The sequence below is a fragment of the Etheostoma cragini genome, chromosome 18 (genome assembly GCF_013103735.1).
Source record: "Etheostoma cragini isolate CJK2018 chromosome 18, CSU_Ecrag_1.0, whole genome shotgun sequence".
NCBI classification, from domain to species: Eukaryota; Metazoa; Chordata; class Actinopteri; order Perciformes; family Percidae; genus Etheostoma; species Etheostoma cragini.
This window is the reverse complement of record NC_048424.1, coordinates 11,959,908-11,978,840: the sequence shown is the minus strand read 5'-3', so window position 1 is coordinate 11,978,840 and position 18,933 is coordinate 11,959,908. Positions and strand designations below refer to the sequence as shown.

The window sequence follows — 18,933 nt, the reverse complement described above, 5'->3', positions numbered from 1 at the left end:
AAGCCCTGTGAGAAAGCAGACATGGTTTAGGTACACTGAGCCCATGTCAAAAACAATCATTTTACTCTCCCTCTGCACCAAAACAATGACGCAACACACTCAGACTAACCAAGAATGGTTTTCTTGTAGGGACGGAGAAAAAAAAAATCAATACGGCATAGTATTGCATTATTTCCATAGCAATACTGTATCGATACACAGAAGCCAAGTATCGGTCTTCTACTAAATGTCTTGGTCAGTTTCCCTGCTGGACCATCCCATTTTGCAGCAATATAATTGAAGTGAGATGAATAAACAGACATGTATTATTTGAGATAAAACTGATGTTGGGGACATCATTGGAAATTGGGAAAAGGTTATGATTTGCAATATTTTGCAGAATATTGCAATTTGTTTAAAATTGCAATTATATTGTATCGTGATATTGTATCATCAGGCCTCTGGTGATTCCCACGCGTATTTGCTTGTGTGATGATAAAAGAATTTCCTCAGTGAGATCATCAACTTCTTGATATCTAATCTTTTTTGCACGAGGCAGACAGTGTCTCAAGCCAAAGTGGCTACATGAACCCAGGTGTAGCGTTCCAGTCCTCCACGTCTGCTCCATTCCCACAACACACACAACACAGCCTATCCCTGTAGTTTTGTACATTCTGGAGGAAAATCATATAGAAGTACAACTGTGAAGGAAATGGTTTAAAAGCCTGGTGAGTGGCGTTACAGACTGGAATGTGCTCAACTCAAACTGTTCTACCAATTTCTGGTCCAGCAGAATCACAAAACTAATCCCTAACTTTGAGGGGAATGTCTGGCATGATTGCTCTGATGAAACTCAGACTGAAGTTCCACAGCAGCTTAAGTGCAATCAAGCAAATGATCAGCCAGAGAGGATCATAATCAGATTAAACCATCACCTCGTGTGTCAGATTTTGGTGTATGAAAGTCAACTTAAACGAGGTTAGCTTCACCTCAGACTGCTTATAGTGTTGCAGACAGGTGTAAAGGATTATAACCGTGTATTTTCAAAAAAGGCATAATAATAATTGCAATTTCACAACAAAAACAGACAACCAGTGTAGAGTAGCTGTTATTTAATAACCATGATTTGCTCAACAACTGTAGTTACAGTTCATAATTACCTGTCTGTGTGTGACAGACAGTTGGCAGCAGTCCTGTACTGTAAAGGCACAATGACGGATACATGTAATGTCACAATACTCGATAACCTGCAGGAGAAGAACAAAAATCATAAATTTACATCAGCCATAACTGGCTTTGTCAAATACAGTCACCACTCACTCGCTTTAATTGAATGAGAATTTTTGTTTTTACAGCATTTCCTTGGTCAGTTTGAATAAGGCAGAAATATATAAATGAGTAAACACTGATAAAGGATAGTGTAAAACAAAGTGGTACAGGAATCTTAATAAAAAACTAAATGATATATATCACTGTCACAGCGACACACAAAACGTGAAACAAACGTAGGAAAACCAAAGTTCTCCTGGCGGATGAAGCTGATTGACCTATAATAATACAACGCACAAACAAGTACAGCCTCAGTCTTAACCTTCAAAAACATGTCCACAGTTCTTTGGTGGATCATCTGCAGTCTCTGAGGGTACTCAAAACAGACTGAAATATTCTCAAAGATTCTGGAGATTGTTGCTACTATTGCTGACAGCCGTGGCAGATACTGCCAATAAATGAGTATAAAATCAAAGAAACTTTAAAAAGAAATATATCACAGGCTACAAATCCCTCTGAAATGCAAAAATAGCCACTGACTGGTGTCATCTACAGGGTCTGCATAAGTGCATTTGTTGACTTCCCGTTTCTGGGGCAATAGGTTGAGGTTTTCCTTGAGTGCGTAGGGACTACGGTACCTCTTGATAATTAGAGGAAAATACAATTAACCAATCTTAGGTCAGTGCTTTGGACCACCTTCATCTGATCCATTTAGCTCATGAACAGATCATTATGTGTCCTCTGCTCTTGCAAAAAAAAAAAAATACCTCCCTTTGTTCACCGAGTCAGGGTGTCACTCCTTCCTGGTCCATACTGCAGCCGAGAGCTTCAATGTCATTACTGATGTCAGTGATCATACGGTCCCATTCGTCTCCTTCGGAGGCTTCCTGTCCTTCGTCCGAGGCGGCGCTTCCGCCCACTGCTCCGTTGCCGTTGGTGGTGGAATCGGAGGCGGAGCTGGCTGTACGCCGGTAACGACCAAAGCTGTCTGTAATGATGCCTCGGCCGTCCTTCACACCAATGGTCTCCAGGAAATTCTCAAAGTGCTGGCTGTCCTTCTCTGGTATGAAGGGACGCAGGCCTGCAGTGGCACATTGAAATGCATTTGGTCTGGAACTGTGTCCGACAGGCCATAACATACACATACACCGTTTCTGAACTTATGGGGAAATAGAGGGGTCGTACCGAGTAGCAGAAACTTCCTGCTGTCCCCGTAGAGTTGTCGCAGGTTAATGCAGAACTCATGGATGGACGAACCGTTACGGTATTCATGGAGCAGGGTGGCAAACTGCTGGATCTCCTGTGATGACAGTTTAGTCCGCAGCTAGAAGGGAAAGAAAACGATATTGAAAATCAAAACCGAAATTATTACAGCTAAATACTCCCAAAAACAGAGAGGGACCAAGAAAGAGAGGGAGCCATTGTCATACTGTGGTCATGTAGTCCTGCAGCAGCTCGGCAGCAGTGGTGCTGAGCTCTCCTTCACTCGCAGTCTTGGTCTGAGGGGATGCTGGGGTGGATGCTGAGGGGGAGTTTTCTTCTGCCTCCATAGAGCCCTGGAAAGGACTGAGAGAAGGAAGCATCACTTGTTAGTGACAGGCAAAATGTAAACATTCTTCAGAGACGGGTGGACATCTTCCTGGATCACTGTGCCCAAAATGGAAACCTTTCATCGAGACGTTTCAGCTGAGTACTTACAATGTGCTGGCTTCTGCGTCGAAGGCCTCCTTAACATCCACTTTGCTTGATGAATCATCTGCACACAACAGAAGAAAATAGTTATTAGAGCCCGACCGATAAAGGATTTTTAAGGCCAGTACTGATACAAATATTTGGTTATTTAAAAATCCGATATTCCAATATAAATTTAAAAAAAAAAAAAATCCAGAAACGCGTAACAGATTTCCTTAACATTAGTTATTTTTAGTCATTTATGAGTTCTCACTTAAATAATGATAATTTGTTTTATTGTCACAACAGAACAGAGGAACATCAAATATATATTAAGGTTCTGATAAATAAAATGTATACAAATACAAAGATATGAAACTTCCTCCTTTGAACAAAAACACAATAACACAAATAAATAATCAGTGATGCCAACAGGGACGTTGTAGAGCGACATCTGGTGGACAAACTATGCAACGCCAACAACATGTTTGACCGTCCATTTTTATTTTATTTTTTTAAATATTAATTCTTCAGAATCCTTTATTGGTCATTATAAATGATTCAGATTTTTTCTTTTCTTTTTTTTAATTGGCCATTATAATTGCCGATACCGATCTTTATAGGCATTTAGGAAATGCCTAATATCGGTTGATGATATCGGCCTGCCGATATATATCGGTCAGGCTCTAGTTTATATCTGACTTAAATTCTGAAACTTAAATGGCTGGAGGATAATCTAATTTTACAACAAATATTAGTTACACTAATAATTTGTTTAATTAAGTTTGTGTTTCCTCTTAAGAGCGAGTCTGTTTTGTCCCTTACCACTGTATAGAGAAAGATGTCGGGTAGGTGTAGTTGCTCCATCAAAAATGGCTCTGTCCAAGAAGTCGATGGTTGATTCGGTGTAAACGATCTGAAAGACCTGGCTGAGCAACAGACACAGCTCCTCTGCTGCCGCCTAAAAGACAAAAACTTTGGCTATTAATAATGCACTTTTTTGCAGAAACTACTTCATGACAGTACTCCCTGTAACATGTCATGATGTCAGCAGTAGGGATGCCACAAGAACCGGTACTTTGGTACCAAGTCGATACCAAAATTCGGGAAATGTGAGGGATTCAATTCATCCAGACATGACGGGGGCAGTATATCCGCATGTTTAAGTAATCTCTTAGAAGAAGAAAAACAACTGGCATAGAACAACAGAGCGCCTCATCCATAGATATATCTATGGCCTTATCTCCATGCACATTGCTCACTGACGGCTTGATCTGACTGCTCCCACACACAAAGTAAATCTGTTTCCCTCTGCCGTTGTCTGTCACTGCTTAGAATTTCGCTGTTGTTGCCGGAAAATCTGCCAGATTTTACTCATTTAGGCCGGATATCTGTTGCCTTGGGCTTCCTTTGTGTTGGCATTTTAATATCTGGTCAATTTATGAGGACTCAGATCTCTGTGTGTCCAATCTGGGTTTTCTGGTGCATGTCTAATACAACTTTTAAATGTGCACCTGTTCCTTCCAAGCTTTTTTTGCAGAGGCGCCGCCGCATGTTTTACTCCCGGATGCTATGTGTAGTAGCTAGAACCTCCTCCAGCGCTTTGGAGGAGGTTCTAGAGACTAGTCACAACCTAATGTTAGGCTCCCCCCCCGCAGATTTCCATTAAGCATAGTAAATAATACCTTATTATCAACGGCCAGCACGAGCAGACAACACACTTCCACAAGCACGGCTCCACTCTCTGATAAGGAGCTCAGGGTCTGAGACTTGTTGAGATCAGGACACGAGCTGGGACAAGGAGAGCCTCCCGACTCCTGGGCTGAAAAACAGACAAACAGCATTATTTATTATTTACATCTATTGCTTTGACTTCTTACATTTTTAAAAGTATTTAAATCTAGACTTCCACCTTATTGGGCCACATTATTTCAGTTACAAATAATTTCACATTATTGCTCTCTACTCTCCCAGAAAAAAATGCTAGTTGAGTGCTTGTTTTAAATTGGATTTAACATTATCAGATTCCTTTTATTCTTTGATAATTATTTTGTCATTTGGCAATGTCATAAGGACAACCTCACCAAACAAAAATCCAGAGGGACCTCACACTTGTACAACTTTCAAAAGTGTATTGAAACAGGACTGCAGGTATCTCTGGGACAGCAGATTATCACTTCATGAAGCTCCTGCTCCTCCTCTGTAATGTCACAACAGTATTATAGGACACATTTTACAACATCATTTCAACATCTCAACAATTAAAGGAACCTTAAAATGTTCGTATTGTATTACCTGTTTTGATCACCACGAGGTGCAAAGAGTCATCCCTGATGTAGGAGACAGCAGCAATATCATGGATGGGCACTCTCAGGATGATGTCCTCTCCATCGCGCCAAACGAGCTTTATGTTGTACGCCGACAGGCTCACCACGGCATCCTGCTCGGATGTCAGCTGGCCTGCCAACTGATGGGACTTCTGAGAATCACAGAGGCAGAATCCAAGTCTGATAACTTCAATATTCCAGTTAACCAAGAATAAGTATAAGCAGTAAAGCTTGTATCAACTGTATTCTCTATTTGCATCTTAAATTATTCAAGGCATTTATTATGATGAATGTCAGTTATGTGGAAAAAACAACCAACTCCTTTTAAGGAAAGCAAGGAAAAGAGAGCACAACAAACTGATGTAGCACGTTAAATCAGATACGTACCCTTGCATTGTCAATGAGCTGCAGCACTTCTGTGCGACTTGATGGGTTCAAGTATCCTGGAATTGATGTCAGCTGCCCCAAGTACTGGACAAGACAGAAGATTACCAAACTTTGTACACCAAAACATTTTTTAAATAATATAAAAGGGTAGGGATTTTACATCTCTACTAGTCACACTTACTTTGACTTCCTTTTCAATGTAGTCATTAAGCAGGATGTCAGGGTCGATGCGGTGGTCAGGTTGAGAGAGTGAGAAGGTGTGGAGCGCCCTGCGCTCGGTGGCCTTCTCCTGGGCCTTCTTGTCCCTCCCCTTTTCTCCTTTCAGGAAGACTCGCTTGAACGGAGACACGATACCAGGCTAGTGAATAAAGACACACACAGTGGGGTTGAGAGAAATCAGAAGATTGCCGAGCCGCCGATCTAAGAAATTCGATTACATTTGTGCAACTTTTCACAGTATACATAATAAAGCATTCCATTGGCATTATGTGTTTCTATTAGAGGGCTTTAAATTAATCAAATAATCGATGTATCGCGATGCGGTCGTAGACGATGCTGCATCCATGCAGTGGCCGACCATAATCAATCAATGATGTCGCTCATCATCGTTATTTTTCCGGGTGCAGCATAAACATTCAAAGGAAAAATAACATTCTCACTAGCCTAACACGTTTCATCCAGACCTATGATGTGGGGAGGGGGGAGGGGGGGGGGCTTTACCTTTGACTTCAGTAAATAAAATACTTAGAAGTCCATGTCTGATTAAGAACTCGTCACTCTGTATTGACCTTTCTTTCTTTCCCATGAGCTGACATTTTTTAGGGATAACAGCTCAATCACATCCAAGGTAACACCTCTCGACGACACAGGGGTCCGACACATTGCCCTTCTTGTTCTACTTCTTTCTGTTTTTGAAGCTTGAAAAGCTATGGTGTGTGTGTGTGTGTGTGCGTGTGTGTGTGTGTGTGTTTTCTATGTTCAGACTGTGTTTAATTAAAAAAAGACTGTTTATATCTTACTACTTGTATTTTTGGATGAAAACATAACCACATGAAGCAATATAGAAACCTATTATATTGAACTATACAGTATCTTAATGCACTCTATTGGCTTTAAGAGAAACATGTTTTTGACGCATTGTGACGCATCAAGATATCGAATTGAAGACATGATAATTGTAACTGAATCCAGAGATCAGTGAAGATTCACACCTCTAGTTTCTATGCACCACTACAGTATAATAATTACAGGACTATTTATTTCCCCTACATACATATGATGTAGTTGCAATGGGCTGGCAACACAGTAAAGCAATTGCAAATACAGCTCCCAAGTTTAATACCCATAATACATCTGTTGACTGTGGTACTTCTATGCCTTGTAATTTCTGCTGACCCTGGTTGTCCTGACTGTGCTGGTAGCTGCAGAGTAAGATACAGCAGATGTAAAGCCCTCTGTGTTACCCAATACATGTTGCCCATATATCAATAACAGCATGTGCAAAAGGGGTTTGCAGTGGAAGTGTAAAAACATGACTGAGGATCACATCTTAACATCTACAATCCTAAACATGGACCTTGAAACGAATGACAAATGCCACAATGTGTCAGAACAGAAAACAATGCTTTCCTTCTTCCTAACCATTAAACAAATTCTCAGTATTTACTGTATTATCTCTTCCATGCTTGGCTTGAAAATGGCGTTAAAAAATAAAACCACAATTTTATAGCTTGCTATTGGCTAATTGGCAAAAATTCAACACTGAAGCACTGTTTAAGAGCTCAGTTAAGTGTGCTTGACTAAAACCTGGATGAATTTTGTCAATGGTGTAACACACAAAACATTTTTAGATTCAAAACATTTCAAAAAGCCTACCTCGTTCTCCATGAACCCTCTCCCTAGAAAAGTTGCCTGCTCAACGGCAAACACACTGCCTGGCCACGGACGCTGCTACGTTCGGACTGTCAACACTAGTCACCTGTAGCCTCCACTCACACACAGCGACAACTGCCAACTGGTGACAGACACACAGGATCAATCAGTCTAAGTGTGTATTTGTAGGGTGTGTCCCCCGTCACAGAGGAAGGGAAGTGTCTATGTCTCTGCGCTCAGGCACAAGAACAGGAAGGGGACTCACCACAACTTCCTGTGATGACACGTGCATTGATGCTTTGAATATTAAAAGCACTGAAAAAAACTTCTCGTGTTGTTTTGAAAACTGCTTCACAAATATTGGATAAAGGATGGTGACAATCACTTACTCCAGATCTTCATATTTTACTCAGAACTCAGCTCTGTATCTGAAGGTCCATACAAATGTCGCTGCTAAACCCAAGAAATAAAAGACCTTGTGTATTCTTCTATGCTAACCACAGATTGCAAACCTGCAATGGTGTTTACACTGCAGATTCAATACGGCCACAAGTGCACACAATTTGATGTAGTTCAAGACGGTGGATTAACCTCTTAACACGACCACAACAAATGTAGCAAAGCTTTAGGAAGGTGTAGCTGACTCTTACGCTGTAACCATAAGTTGGTTCCTGCTGACATTTGATCGCAGACTTTAGACGTCATAGAACATTACAACTTACAACCAGTGCATTATTTAACAGTACCCAGCTCGTGAGGACAAGTGCATTAACATTTTATGGCTTGTTCTTGTGAAATGTGAAACGAGAGCTAGCGTAGTTGACCCCAGCAAAAGCCCTCGAGATGAACAAGGGCTTTTTTTGGTGAACGTCTGTTTACAAAGAAACATAACGACGATATGGCTTCTTTGTGCCGTGACAGCATGGCGTGATGCGGGTGGACTTTTTTTTCTCATAAGTAAGAACAACGCAGAAAAATGGTTTTCATCTGTCAGAGTAGGCTAATCTTATTTGTTCTAAGCTGCAACACTTACATTAAACTTCTTTTTTTATTTGTTAGAGTTTTTAAGACATTACCACTCCAGCTGTGCTAAAAGCAAGCTAATAGAATGTACGTGGGAGTCAAACGGTCAGATCCCTTAACTTTCCCTGATACCTTTGACAGTTTCCAGATTTTAAATGAGTAAATATAAATTAGTTAGCAAAGAAAAGTAACACTGACTCTATCATGTCATTATATGAAGGGGCCTGAGCTTTCACTTGAACCTATGTAATCCATACAGTATATCAAAAATACATCTGGGCCAAAGGCTGTTCGTTATCACCACCAAGTGGCACATACAAGAACTGTATGTATCGGGGACACTCATCCCAAAAACTAAAGCTCACCAACCATAACCATAGATGCTAAGCCTAGGTCCTAACCTGTTTCATAAAGTTGAAAACTTTCATTTGTACTGAGAATAAAAGTAAAAAATTAATATTTATTCCCACCTTTGCCAGAGTGCTAAAACACTGCTAGACAAGTGACTCAACATATTGACTAAGAATCCGTTTTGTGGCCGCAATGTATCATTAGTAATATGGTATGGTGAGCGGAAGTTTTGAAGTTATGCCAAAATAAACTATGATCGAAGTTCAGGTTAGTCAACATCGCTGACAAAAACATTTCCTTGCCACAACAAACCCTCTTAACACCAGGATATCACTTCATTTCCGACCAGATTTCCCTTCACAAGAGGAGGTGGAATTAAATGGGAAGTAACATTAAGTAGTTAAGTAACAATGACCGCCACAATCACAGCAAAGATGAAAACCTAAGACACTTTGCTTCTCATCACACTGCTGTGAGCTTGTCATGTCATTTTCTGCCTAGATGTGGTGGTCCTGTCCTTTAGTTTTCTCCTGTGGAAACCAGAACAAAAGGGAAAATGGCCCATGGTCTGTTTTAAGACATAAGAAAGAAATGTGTCTGAACATTCGGATCCGTCTCCATTTCGAACGGGCTCATTAGGCCGCATGCGTATGTGCTGTGTGTGCGAGAGAGAGAGAGAGAGCAGGTTGGCACATCCAAAGAGTTGTGCCAACTGTTACGGATTCCCTTTAGCATGACTGATACTGATAACCACTGCCTCTGACAGCTGCTGTTGAGCACACAGATCCTTCATGACAGACGCCTACACATAACTGTAACAACAAGGGTTGTTACTGTGGGAAGCCTGTTTGTGCTTTCATTAACTTTTTGAGAATACTGTCACCCCTGTACTGTTAAAAAAAAATGAGTGCGTCACAATTAATGGCTATTGATCGAAATCCCAATATGGATTAGTGCAGTATCAAGATTGCGGGGGCGCAATATTTGTCAAAGGCTAAATGTGTCTCAACATAATGAATCGTGGTGCTGTAGAGATGTCCCAGCCTACATAGAAAAAAGGGCTTCAGTTGCTAAAGACCATCGAAAAAAAATAAATCACACCACGACCATATAAAAAAAAAAGATCACTCCCTCCAATACCGTGAATCATGTCGCAACTTCAATAACAGTCAAAATAATCGCAATTAGATATTTCCCCCATAAGATGCAGTCCTATTTAAAATTCCACAACGGATAAATCATTAGCTTAATTAAATAATAAATACGAGAATTTAACTGATTTCATGTTTTATTTCTACTCTATTAATTCCCTATGGGGAAATGACAATTTACACTCCTGTACTACAAAACGAACGAATAAAGGCAAAGAGTGTTAAGGTTGATATTAAGAGAACTAACGGAATAAACAATTAAAACATCCCGCAGATCGTGGTAATCCTGAATTAGACATTAACGTTTAAAACGTAGCTAGCTAACTTGTAACACTTAATTTGCTCTTTTAGGATCAATCTGTTGCGCCTTACTTAACTTTACCCATATTTAATATCCCTTCGGTAAGTTGCACATTTCTCCCATTTTAAGTAATGCCGACCGGGTCACTGAAAAGTCAGTAAATATGTTGGTGTGTTGACTGCTTTACCCTGGGCGCTGATTTTTAACGTACATTGTTATTTGGCTAACCTGGTCTGACTAGATAGCTATTAAGTTAGCATGCTAGCTAACACTAGTCAACTTGCAGTAAAAAGTAATGTCAGCTAACGTTCTGTCAATTGCCCCACTTACCTTTTTTACTTTTTTCACATCATCCTCCATTTCTATGTAAATGTCTTTTCCTTCATATTCAGTTCAACGTTGAGATCCAGGTGAGACAAGACATAACTAGCTAGCTACCGAAGCTTTTAACCAACACTCATATGAAAGTAGTTAGCTTGCTAGCCTAGCTGAGCTTAGCATAGCATTGGTAAAGTGATGCCCGAAATTGAGCTGATAGCAAAACGCCATTCGGATTTTTTTCCTTATACCACAACCATTAGAAAAAAGCCGTCGTGTCACCAGTGTGGAAATGGTATGCGTCAGTGCCGCTAACACAACTAAAGAAATAGTCTGTTAAGAAGACAAACTCGGATTAAACAGGCAAAACTTTTCAATCGGGCCGCCATTTTGGGCGTTGAACTGTGATCTTCGGTCCAGCATGCTTTGCACAAACCAAAACAGTTGCTGATTAACAGTGATAACACCGCGGGCATTATTCAGTGACAGAGAATTAGAACCATAAATGCAAACAAGGGTTGACTTTTGCTAAGGTGACTGTAAAGAGCCATACACGCCTTTCTCTGTTTCATTACTTATATGTATTTGTTTATTTGTTTTGTTTTGTTGTATTCTTGTTTTAGACTCCCTCTGCTTATAACTTATGGCATATTATATTTTTCTAGAAAGGACTGGAGTTTTTGACACTCCCGCACTCTTTAGGAAAGCCTCAAATCTCACTTTTGTTCTCAATTAAACATGCACATGTAAACAATAGGCTTTTTATCTTTTAAAGTTAAGATAGGCTACTTTAAGTATCAGAAAAAGCACAGGTAACTCCTTTCTGTTTAAGCGTGTAAGCCATGTTGAACTAGGAAAACCTAACATGTAATGCAGCTGTTGACTAATGACTAAGGTGTTCTTTTCTGCTAAGATAAGTCTGAATATATTGCCCTGACACAAGTCTTGAAACACTAGCAACACATTGAGGCTTTTAAATACAGGTCTTTCACTCGTAACATTTGTAAGATGATCGAGTAACAATTTATCTTGACACAAGTTTAAAGTTGCTGTGTACTGTCCCTGTTTTACTAGAACAAGATTGTAGACCAAAAATCAAAGACAGCAGTAGAAAGAGGCAGGTGAGACAATGCATTGATACAACACTCAAATATTTGATTGCACCAGTACAAAACAATGCAGGGAATCATGTAATGATAAATAATAAAAAAAAATAGTTGATCTAGTGCACCCATATGAAAAGCCCCTACACAGCCTTAGTCAAACCACACAGCTGTTTGTATTCATTTTGCCACACATATTTAACTATAGACAGTTAAAGAAAGTCTTTAACATGCAAAGGTCTAATCAAACTAAATAAAAACACCTGTGTGCAGGCCTTTTAATTAGCTAAATGAAGTATTCACAGGCTAAAATGCCTACTGTATAGCTTTACATTAGTACGCATTTACTGTGTGTAGGCTCACATTTACACCTTTTGCAGGCCGTATATTGTGGATCTGTTGAAATGGGAAACATTTAATAATAGTGAATACAGTACTGCTATACTGCACTTTCAAATACTATATTTATTTTCTCTTCTGGGATGAACAGTCTGATATATGAATCTACAGTAAGGCTTAACATTACATTTTCAGCATAATATTTCTCTTTTCATCTAAAAACCAAAACATACAAAAAGAACTGTAGCACCATATGTTATTAATAATATTCATATTGTTCCCATAAATAGGACATCGGTTTTGGCTTTTTTTTTCTTCTTTTTTTTTTAAAAAACGGGGATTCCATGACACAATTTACTTACATTTTATATTTCAACAACAACAAAGAAATCTTTCCTTATATGTTCTCAGTTACAACATAGGTTGTATGAGTACACTTTCATAAAGATGCTACAGATTGTAGCAAATTTGCTTACTGATGCCAACTTTTGGAATACCCCGGGTAAATCTTGTAGTCTAGGGAGTATCCTGATAGATTTGTGAAATACACCAACAAGCTAACACAATCTAGAAATGATTGAATATAAACAAAACAATATTTCCCAACACCTTCGATAACAATTTCAAAAATCAGCAGCAATTAATATGACAACCATGGTCGCTTCATTGGAATATCAAATCCATTTTAAAAACAAAATATTACAGCCAATTCTACAATAACAACAAAAATAGATACACACAGATTAAGGACATATAGATGACAGGAATTTACAACACAGCAATCACATTCTATTTGATTTTTTTTATCCAAATTCCATTAGCAATAGTACATTTGTGCTCCTGTGCCAAAGTGATGCATTTTATCATCTGCCAGTTTCAGTCTCTCAGAGAAAAAGAAAGAAAAAAATCCTAGTGCAGATATAATCATAGTAAAATTAAAACATACAGTATGCTGAAACCAGTATATTAAAGTATATATAAACAGAGTAAATGTTGTTTTTTGTGCAGGTTGGAAAAATCAAAATGGCACCATTGAGAGTTTAGTTCTGCTGTAAACTGTGTGGATTTGAGGTGCTAGCTCTAGAGCATTTTGAGACTGCAAGTTTGCGGGGCGCAGGCCCTCTCAGTCAACCGTAAGGCTGCTATCAGAAAGCTAAAAAGTGGACTGCAAGCCACAGTGGTAGCACCTTTTAAATTCAGCACCATGTTATTAACAGAAATCAAAGAAGGATCAAAAGTAAAAGAACAAAATGCACCGTTTTATCATCTGAACATACTGCTCCAGTGGTCAAACAGATGGTCATGACACAAAGGTACAGACTGAAACCAAGTCAAACACTACAATGACCTGCTGCTACACATTAATGCGGAAATCAGAGGGTTTGTTGTGCAGTCAAGAGCACTTACATGCTAAATGTTGAGGGTCACCTCACAATGACTTCTAAAGGCATGCTGGGAGGTGGTTGGAAAACCAGGAAATGAGGTTATTTAAAAGTGAATCAGTGATCGGGCCTGTTTCATCATTCCATTGTAAGAAAATGCAACGTGAGTGATTTTTTTGCGCATTTTGTCATCATTGACTTCCTCTATGTTTTACTCCAACTGCAGGCGTTATTATTTTGGCGAGACAAGGTTTTTTTCTTCACACGAGACAAAAGACACAAAGTTTACGTCTTGGCACTACAAATCATTCATCATTGCAAGACAGAAGAAGATGTAAAGGCATAGACAAAAGTACAAAACAATCATTGACCAAATCGCTTGGTATCGTGGCTGGCATTTGTTAAAACTATCCATCAAACATTCCAAAACTAATGCTTTTGAGCTCAGTCCAAACTGCTAATTTGTAACTTGCTGAATCAACTGGGGCTGTTGTGTATTCAGCTTGCTCAAGTGTAATAAAGATGAGGAACCCTACGTCCAAGTACAGAAGATGTTCAGTTTTGCCATACCTTTTCTCCTATGTCTTTGATAGAGCCAATAACTGGGTTTCACACTGTAACCACCACTTGGTTCTGTCACACTGTGAAGTTTAAGTGTAACACTGTAACTAGGAAACAGTACAGTCCTGTTGATGACAACTTGGATGAAGAGGTAAATTAAATGGTGTTGTAGACTAAGGTGAGAGCTGTCAGTATAGAGAACTTGGCTTGATCTGCTTTGTGGAGACCGACAGGAAGAATATTGTTTGGTGTTGTCATCGTCTTGGTGAATGTGCTGGCACATGAAACAAGTAAAGAAAGACGTTGGCATTGTTGTTTGCGGACCTGGCTGCCATGGCTGGATTGAAGCACCCAAAGTGAAAAGGCTCAACAAGGACTGAGACGGACAAGCTTGCTGTTCAAACGCTCTTGCTGTGTGTTGTGGCTGTCGAGGGATTTGGAACTGGGAAGGTAACCTGACAGAAACAATTCTCTGCAAGGGATTTTCTTTGATTAGAGTATAAAGTGTGGCAGCCTAACTACTACACTGTATAGTAACGGCTTTTCCTTGCACTCTTGTGTAGCTTAGCTCTTGAAACCCGTGTATAATTTTAAGGAAAAATCAAAACCCACTTATTAACTAGCTTTTAGCTAATCCTTTTTACTAGATGCAGAATATGGTAAAACTATAATTGTTCTGTAGAAATATGTAAAATATACTGCATGTTTCATGAAAAGTTCAGACTTGTAGACTCTTTGCACTGTAAAATTAAAATCAATGAGTGTAACTAACCGCCATTATTATTCTAATGACACAGTTAAGCAAGCATAAATACTCTGTGTTTTATGCAGCCAAAATGCAGCGCAGTTGTACATAATGATGCTATATAATACCGTTGTCACATACAGACACACACACACACACAAACACACAAATGAATGAATCACAGTGTATTTGCACCTGATTTGGACATGTGTCCACGTCTCAAAAAGGTCAGCAGTGTTTAGAAAGGATGCACCATATGCCAGGCAGCCAACTACCACAAAAAACGTATAATATTCCCAAGAAAATAAACATGCAAATCATAATCTAGTGATACAATCCCAGCCGAGGAGTGGTCCAGGATGCAATATGTTAAGGAAAAAATGGAGACCCTTGAGGACATGCCTGGGGATGTGAACTGCATTGAGATACCCCTGAGTCAGCTGGTTCAGTGGTCTTGTTTGTTGGTCCTGAGGAACCCCTATATTGGCTGTTTTGCTTAGCTTTTTTTTTTAGTTTGACAATACCTATTATTCCTTAATTGACTAACTATTAACATGGCTGTTCATTCACTACAACAGAGAGGAACTAGTCTGGCTACTATGGTAAACAATGAACAAGTTGGTTGTTTGCATACTCATGTACATCTATACACATGATGTGATGGATGTTTTCTCCACCCTAGCTGACCCAACAGTTCTCAATTACTCAGGGCTGAACATCACTTTTAAGCTAAAGGGTGGAAGACCCTGGATGTTGAAGCTCTTGGTTATGGCAGTGTACCTCATTGCATGTTCTCATGTCAGGATCTCCAGTTGTTCAGCCTCAAACCCCATTGTTCAGTTACCAGAGAGTGTGAGTGTTTCACGGGAGTGCACCAAGGCCCAGCACCGAAGAGATGGGGAAGAGGGTGGAGCAGCAACCGAGGATGGAGCCGAACAATCGGCGAGAGAACAGAACTGTGAGAAAGGGCTGAGGAGACACATAAGACAAGTATGCAAACACACCACCGCCCCACAAGAAAAATTGCATCCCCTAATGCGTGCTGTAGGTTGAACAGTATGTGCTAAGAGGTAAACACTCTTTCTCACACAAGCCTAAAAGGAATCATACACATATGCTCCAGTCAAGCCCTTTATCACAATCTGTCCTCGTGTTCTTTTCCACCCATGGCAAAAACCCCCTCTCACCTTTAACCTGAACTTACATGGCATCTGCCTTTTACAGTACGATGTTAGCAGGCGCATGTGGCCACAGCTAGGCACAAAGCCAGTGAGCCAGGAGAAAGAAATCTCTGTTTTGTGTAGGGCTCTTGGGCACCCCTTGTTGGGTGCATTTGTATTAATGCCTCATACTAAAGTCATGCCAGACACTGCAATGTAAAAAACACGCATTATATATTCGGATGAATCATTGATTAAGTACATAAACTCAGAGTATGAAATGCATTCATTTTCCCTTTGAATTGTTCCGTTTAGCCCTTTCTGGAAATGTAAGTCATGTGACTTAGAGGGCGTGTTTTTGAAATTTGATTTCATTTTTGTCATGAGTGAATACAGTGGTTGTTCTGCGGGTATCCGTCATGGAGAGCTCCTGCACGTAGATCTGGGAGATGTTTATCTGGCCTATAGATGGCACATGTTTTGCAAGGACTAATTCTACTGGTTCACGGGGGCAGATAACTTGGAAAGACAGTACTGTTAGATGTGATTTGGCTTTGTTTCAACTGCGCTAGCTGGTGCCCGAACAGTATAACCTCTATGAGGGCACACTGATGTTGAGGAGAATGACTTTTAACACTGCACTGAACACATTTTTAGCTATGTAAAAAAGTGTGTGGTCTGGCAAAATATAGTTATGTCAATGACCATAAATGTGGACACAAATACGCACTGAAGTATAATAGCATAGAAATATCTTCTCAGAATTGTCTTTTTTTCAAGAACTTATTACAAGTCTTTGCACCCAATGAGCATATCTTAATCAACCTAAAACAGTAGTTGATAGGAAAACAAAAAAGGGAAGTTGTATAAGGGAGTACTTTCTAGGATTCAGAAGGGAATGGTGGAGGATTCCTTGAAAGCTGTCTTTGCACTTCAAACAAAAATGTGTTAACACACATTTTTATCCTTCTACCCTTTACTTACTAGACACTTACAATCTTTTAGAAAAAAGGCTTTGGAATGTATTTTAATTGTAATTTTCTACCCACCAATTTAGAAAATGTTGTGCTCATGTCAACTACATTCTACATTTGTTTCACTGTTGTTGTTTTTTAACTCGGTACTACTGCAAAAATGACCAAGGAAGATGTGCTCTTACAGCATGCCTCCACTGGAGGGCAATATGCACTGTAGAAGTCAAACGTGTGACTGGAACCGATTGAAGGTCAGTGTTCTTTTTTCTTCCACACATGATGCAATTACAATTAAGGATTTTGAACAGAAATAGTACATCCAGGATACACTTGAGGGAAAATCCATTTTTTAAATGCTTCTCTAAGACACATCTTTCATTGTGTCCTTTCTGCAATGTACAGTGTTGTGATAGACATTTTAGTGCTTTTTAATTCATGGGCTAAGGACTTGGTAAACATTATCATACATTTCAATAATTGACATATACAATGGCAGTAAATGTTGGGATGTGCAAAGACCTGCCCCCCTCTGGGACTCTCCTCCATCATTCCCATCAGGCTTTGCGCCAGTCCCATGTCACAGGGACATACAATATGCCCTTCACAAGTATTCACAGGTTTAATCACCAATACAATATAATGCATTAAACACATTTCATAATGAAACATTCATATGTTATCTACACACTCATACTGAACCTTCCTCTATCAACGTAGAGGGATTCATATGGTACTTCTGTATACTGTTTATCACATCAGAATACTGTAGGTTCAACATTTTCTCTCTCTTTACGGTATGCTTTTTCCAAAAATAAATCATGACTGCGTGTTTAGACTGTCGTGACAGACTTTCCTTTGACTAACACAGCTCCTGCAGAGAAATTGAATGATCAGAGAGGAGAGAAGGAGAGAAGGAGAGAGCTGAGATAATATTTGGGGAGGAGGAAGAGCAGTATGAAAGAAAGGAAAGGCATGTGCATCATATTGTGTGAGAGGAGGTGACAGAGTTGAGGGAGGACATGCCTTCAGAGGGAGGATTCATACTGCAGGAGTTCATAGAGAAGCGGACCGTCCCTATACCTGATGCCCACCGCGTTTGGGCTAATGTACTGCAGCACATTTATGGTCCTACGCAGGCGCCGATCCACAAAGTGTGCATCCCAGGCTGGGTAGCGTTTTCTGGGCATGTCTATTTTGATGAAAGGACCCTCAGGCCGGATTGGCCTGCCAGCTGCATCCACAGGCTCTGTGGACCTCACCTGGAAAACCGGAAGGCAGGTGTCTGTGGCTGTTTCATCTGACTCTTCGTGTTCCCCTGCCAGACCTCGTGTGGGGGTGGCCTGAGAGCCACGGGGGCCTGGTGTAGGAGCCATGGGCTCGGCCTCGGGGGGTAATGGAAGGCCCCACAGAAGCTCAGCACAGCAGGAGCTGGCCAGCACCCTCAGCCGGGGGCCCATGGGGTGTAGAACCCCGTAATAGAGAACCATACAGGCCACACCTGAGGCAAAGCACAGGAAGACGCCACAGAGGGCAAAAGAGGCATAGGCGTCAGTGGTGACTGGGTCACGGTACGCATACCAAAGGAGGCTGAGGATGGCATTCTCGAACAGTACCACTGTGTAATAGGCCACCATTCTGTACCGCGCCCGGCCTGCACGTACATTGAACCAACAGAAGACATAGACCACGCCCACCACCATGTTGAACAGTACCTCCTCCCACTTTGACATGCAGAAGTCGGTGCCGCCATGGATGACCCAGAAAGCCATGGCACACCAATGGAGCACCACAAAAATGCCAAAGTAGATGTGGAAAACTGAGGCAAATAGAGCAAGGGAGAGCACCCGTGAGGAGATGGTAAAAAGGCGCCAGAACAGATGCACTAGGGCACCTCGATAACTCATACTCTTCTTGTCGTCACGTGAATCACGCAGGAGTTTGTGGTAAGACGCTAGCACCCAGGCCAGGGACAGGAGGGAGGACATGGCAGAAACACCTGGGTATATAGACAGGGAGGGAA

The 18,933-nt window shown here is 40.5% G+C and overlaps 2 protein-coding genes across 3 annotated transcripts in view; both read right to left on the bottom strand.

Annotated features, from left to right (window-relative positions):
• Positions 1-1,071: 1,071 nt before the first annotated feature.
• On the bottom strand, positions 1,072-11,073 carry ccm2 (CCM2 scaffold protein). Of its 2 annotated transcripts, none has more exons than XM_034900042.1 (10): positions 10,662-11,073; positions 5,815-5,991; positions 5,634-5,717; positions 5,215-5,398; positions 4,605-4,741; positions 3,745-3,880; positions 2,947-3,004; positions 2,679-2,814; positions 2,434-2,572; positions 1,072-2,329 (listed from the first exon to the last, which is right to left on the bottom strand). In XM_034900042.1, exons 1-10 carry the CDS (start codon positions 10,689-10,691, stop codon positions 2,034-2,036), a joined length of 1,377 nt encoding a protein of 458 aa, XP_034755933.1. In that variant the 5' UTR covers positions 10,692-11,073; the 3' UTR covers positions 1,072-2,033. The 2 variants fall into 2 exon arrangements, with proteins under 2 accessions (XP_034755933.1, XP_034755934.1); XM_034900043.1 differs by lacking the exon at positions 10,662-11,073 and adding an exon at positions 7,509-7,761.
• Positions 11,074-12,197: 1,124 nt separating this feature from the next.
• The window catches only part of xkr6b (XK, Kell blood group complex subunit-related family, member 6b), a 50,602-nt gene continuing 43,866 nt past the window's right edge, over positions 12,198-18,933 (bottom strand). The window contains exon 3 of the mRNA XM_034900023.1: positions 12,198-18,909. Within this exon, the coding sequence (XP_034755914.1) occupies positions 17,939-18,909 (971 nt within the window). The 3' untranslated portion in view covers positions 12,198-17,938. The remainder of the gene's footprint in view (positions 18,910-18,933) is intronic.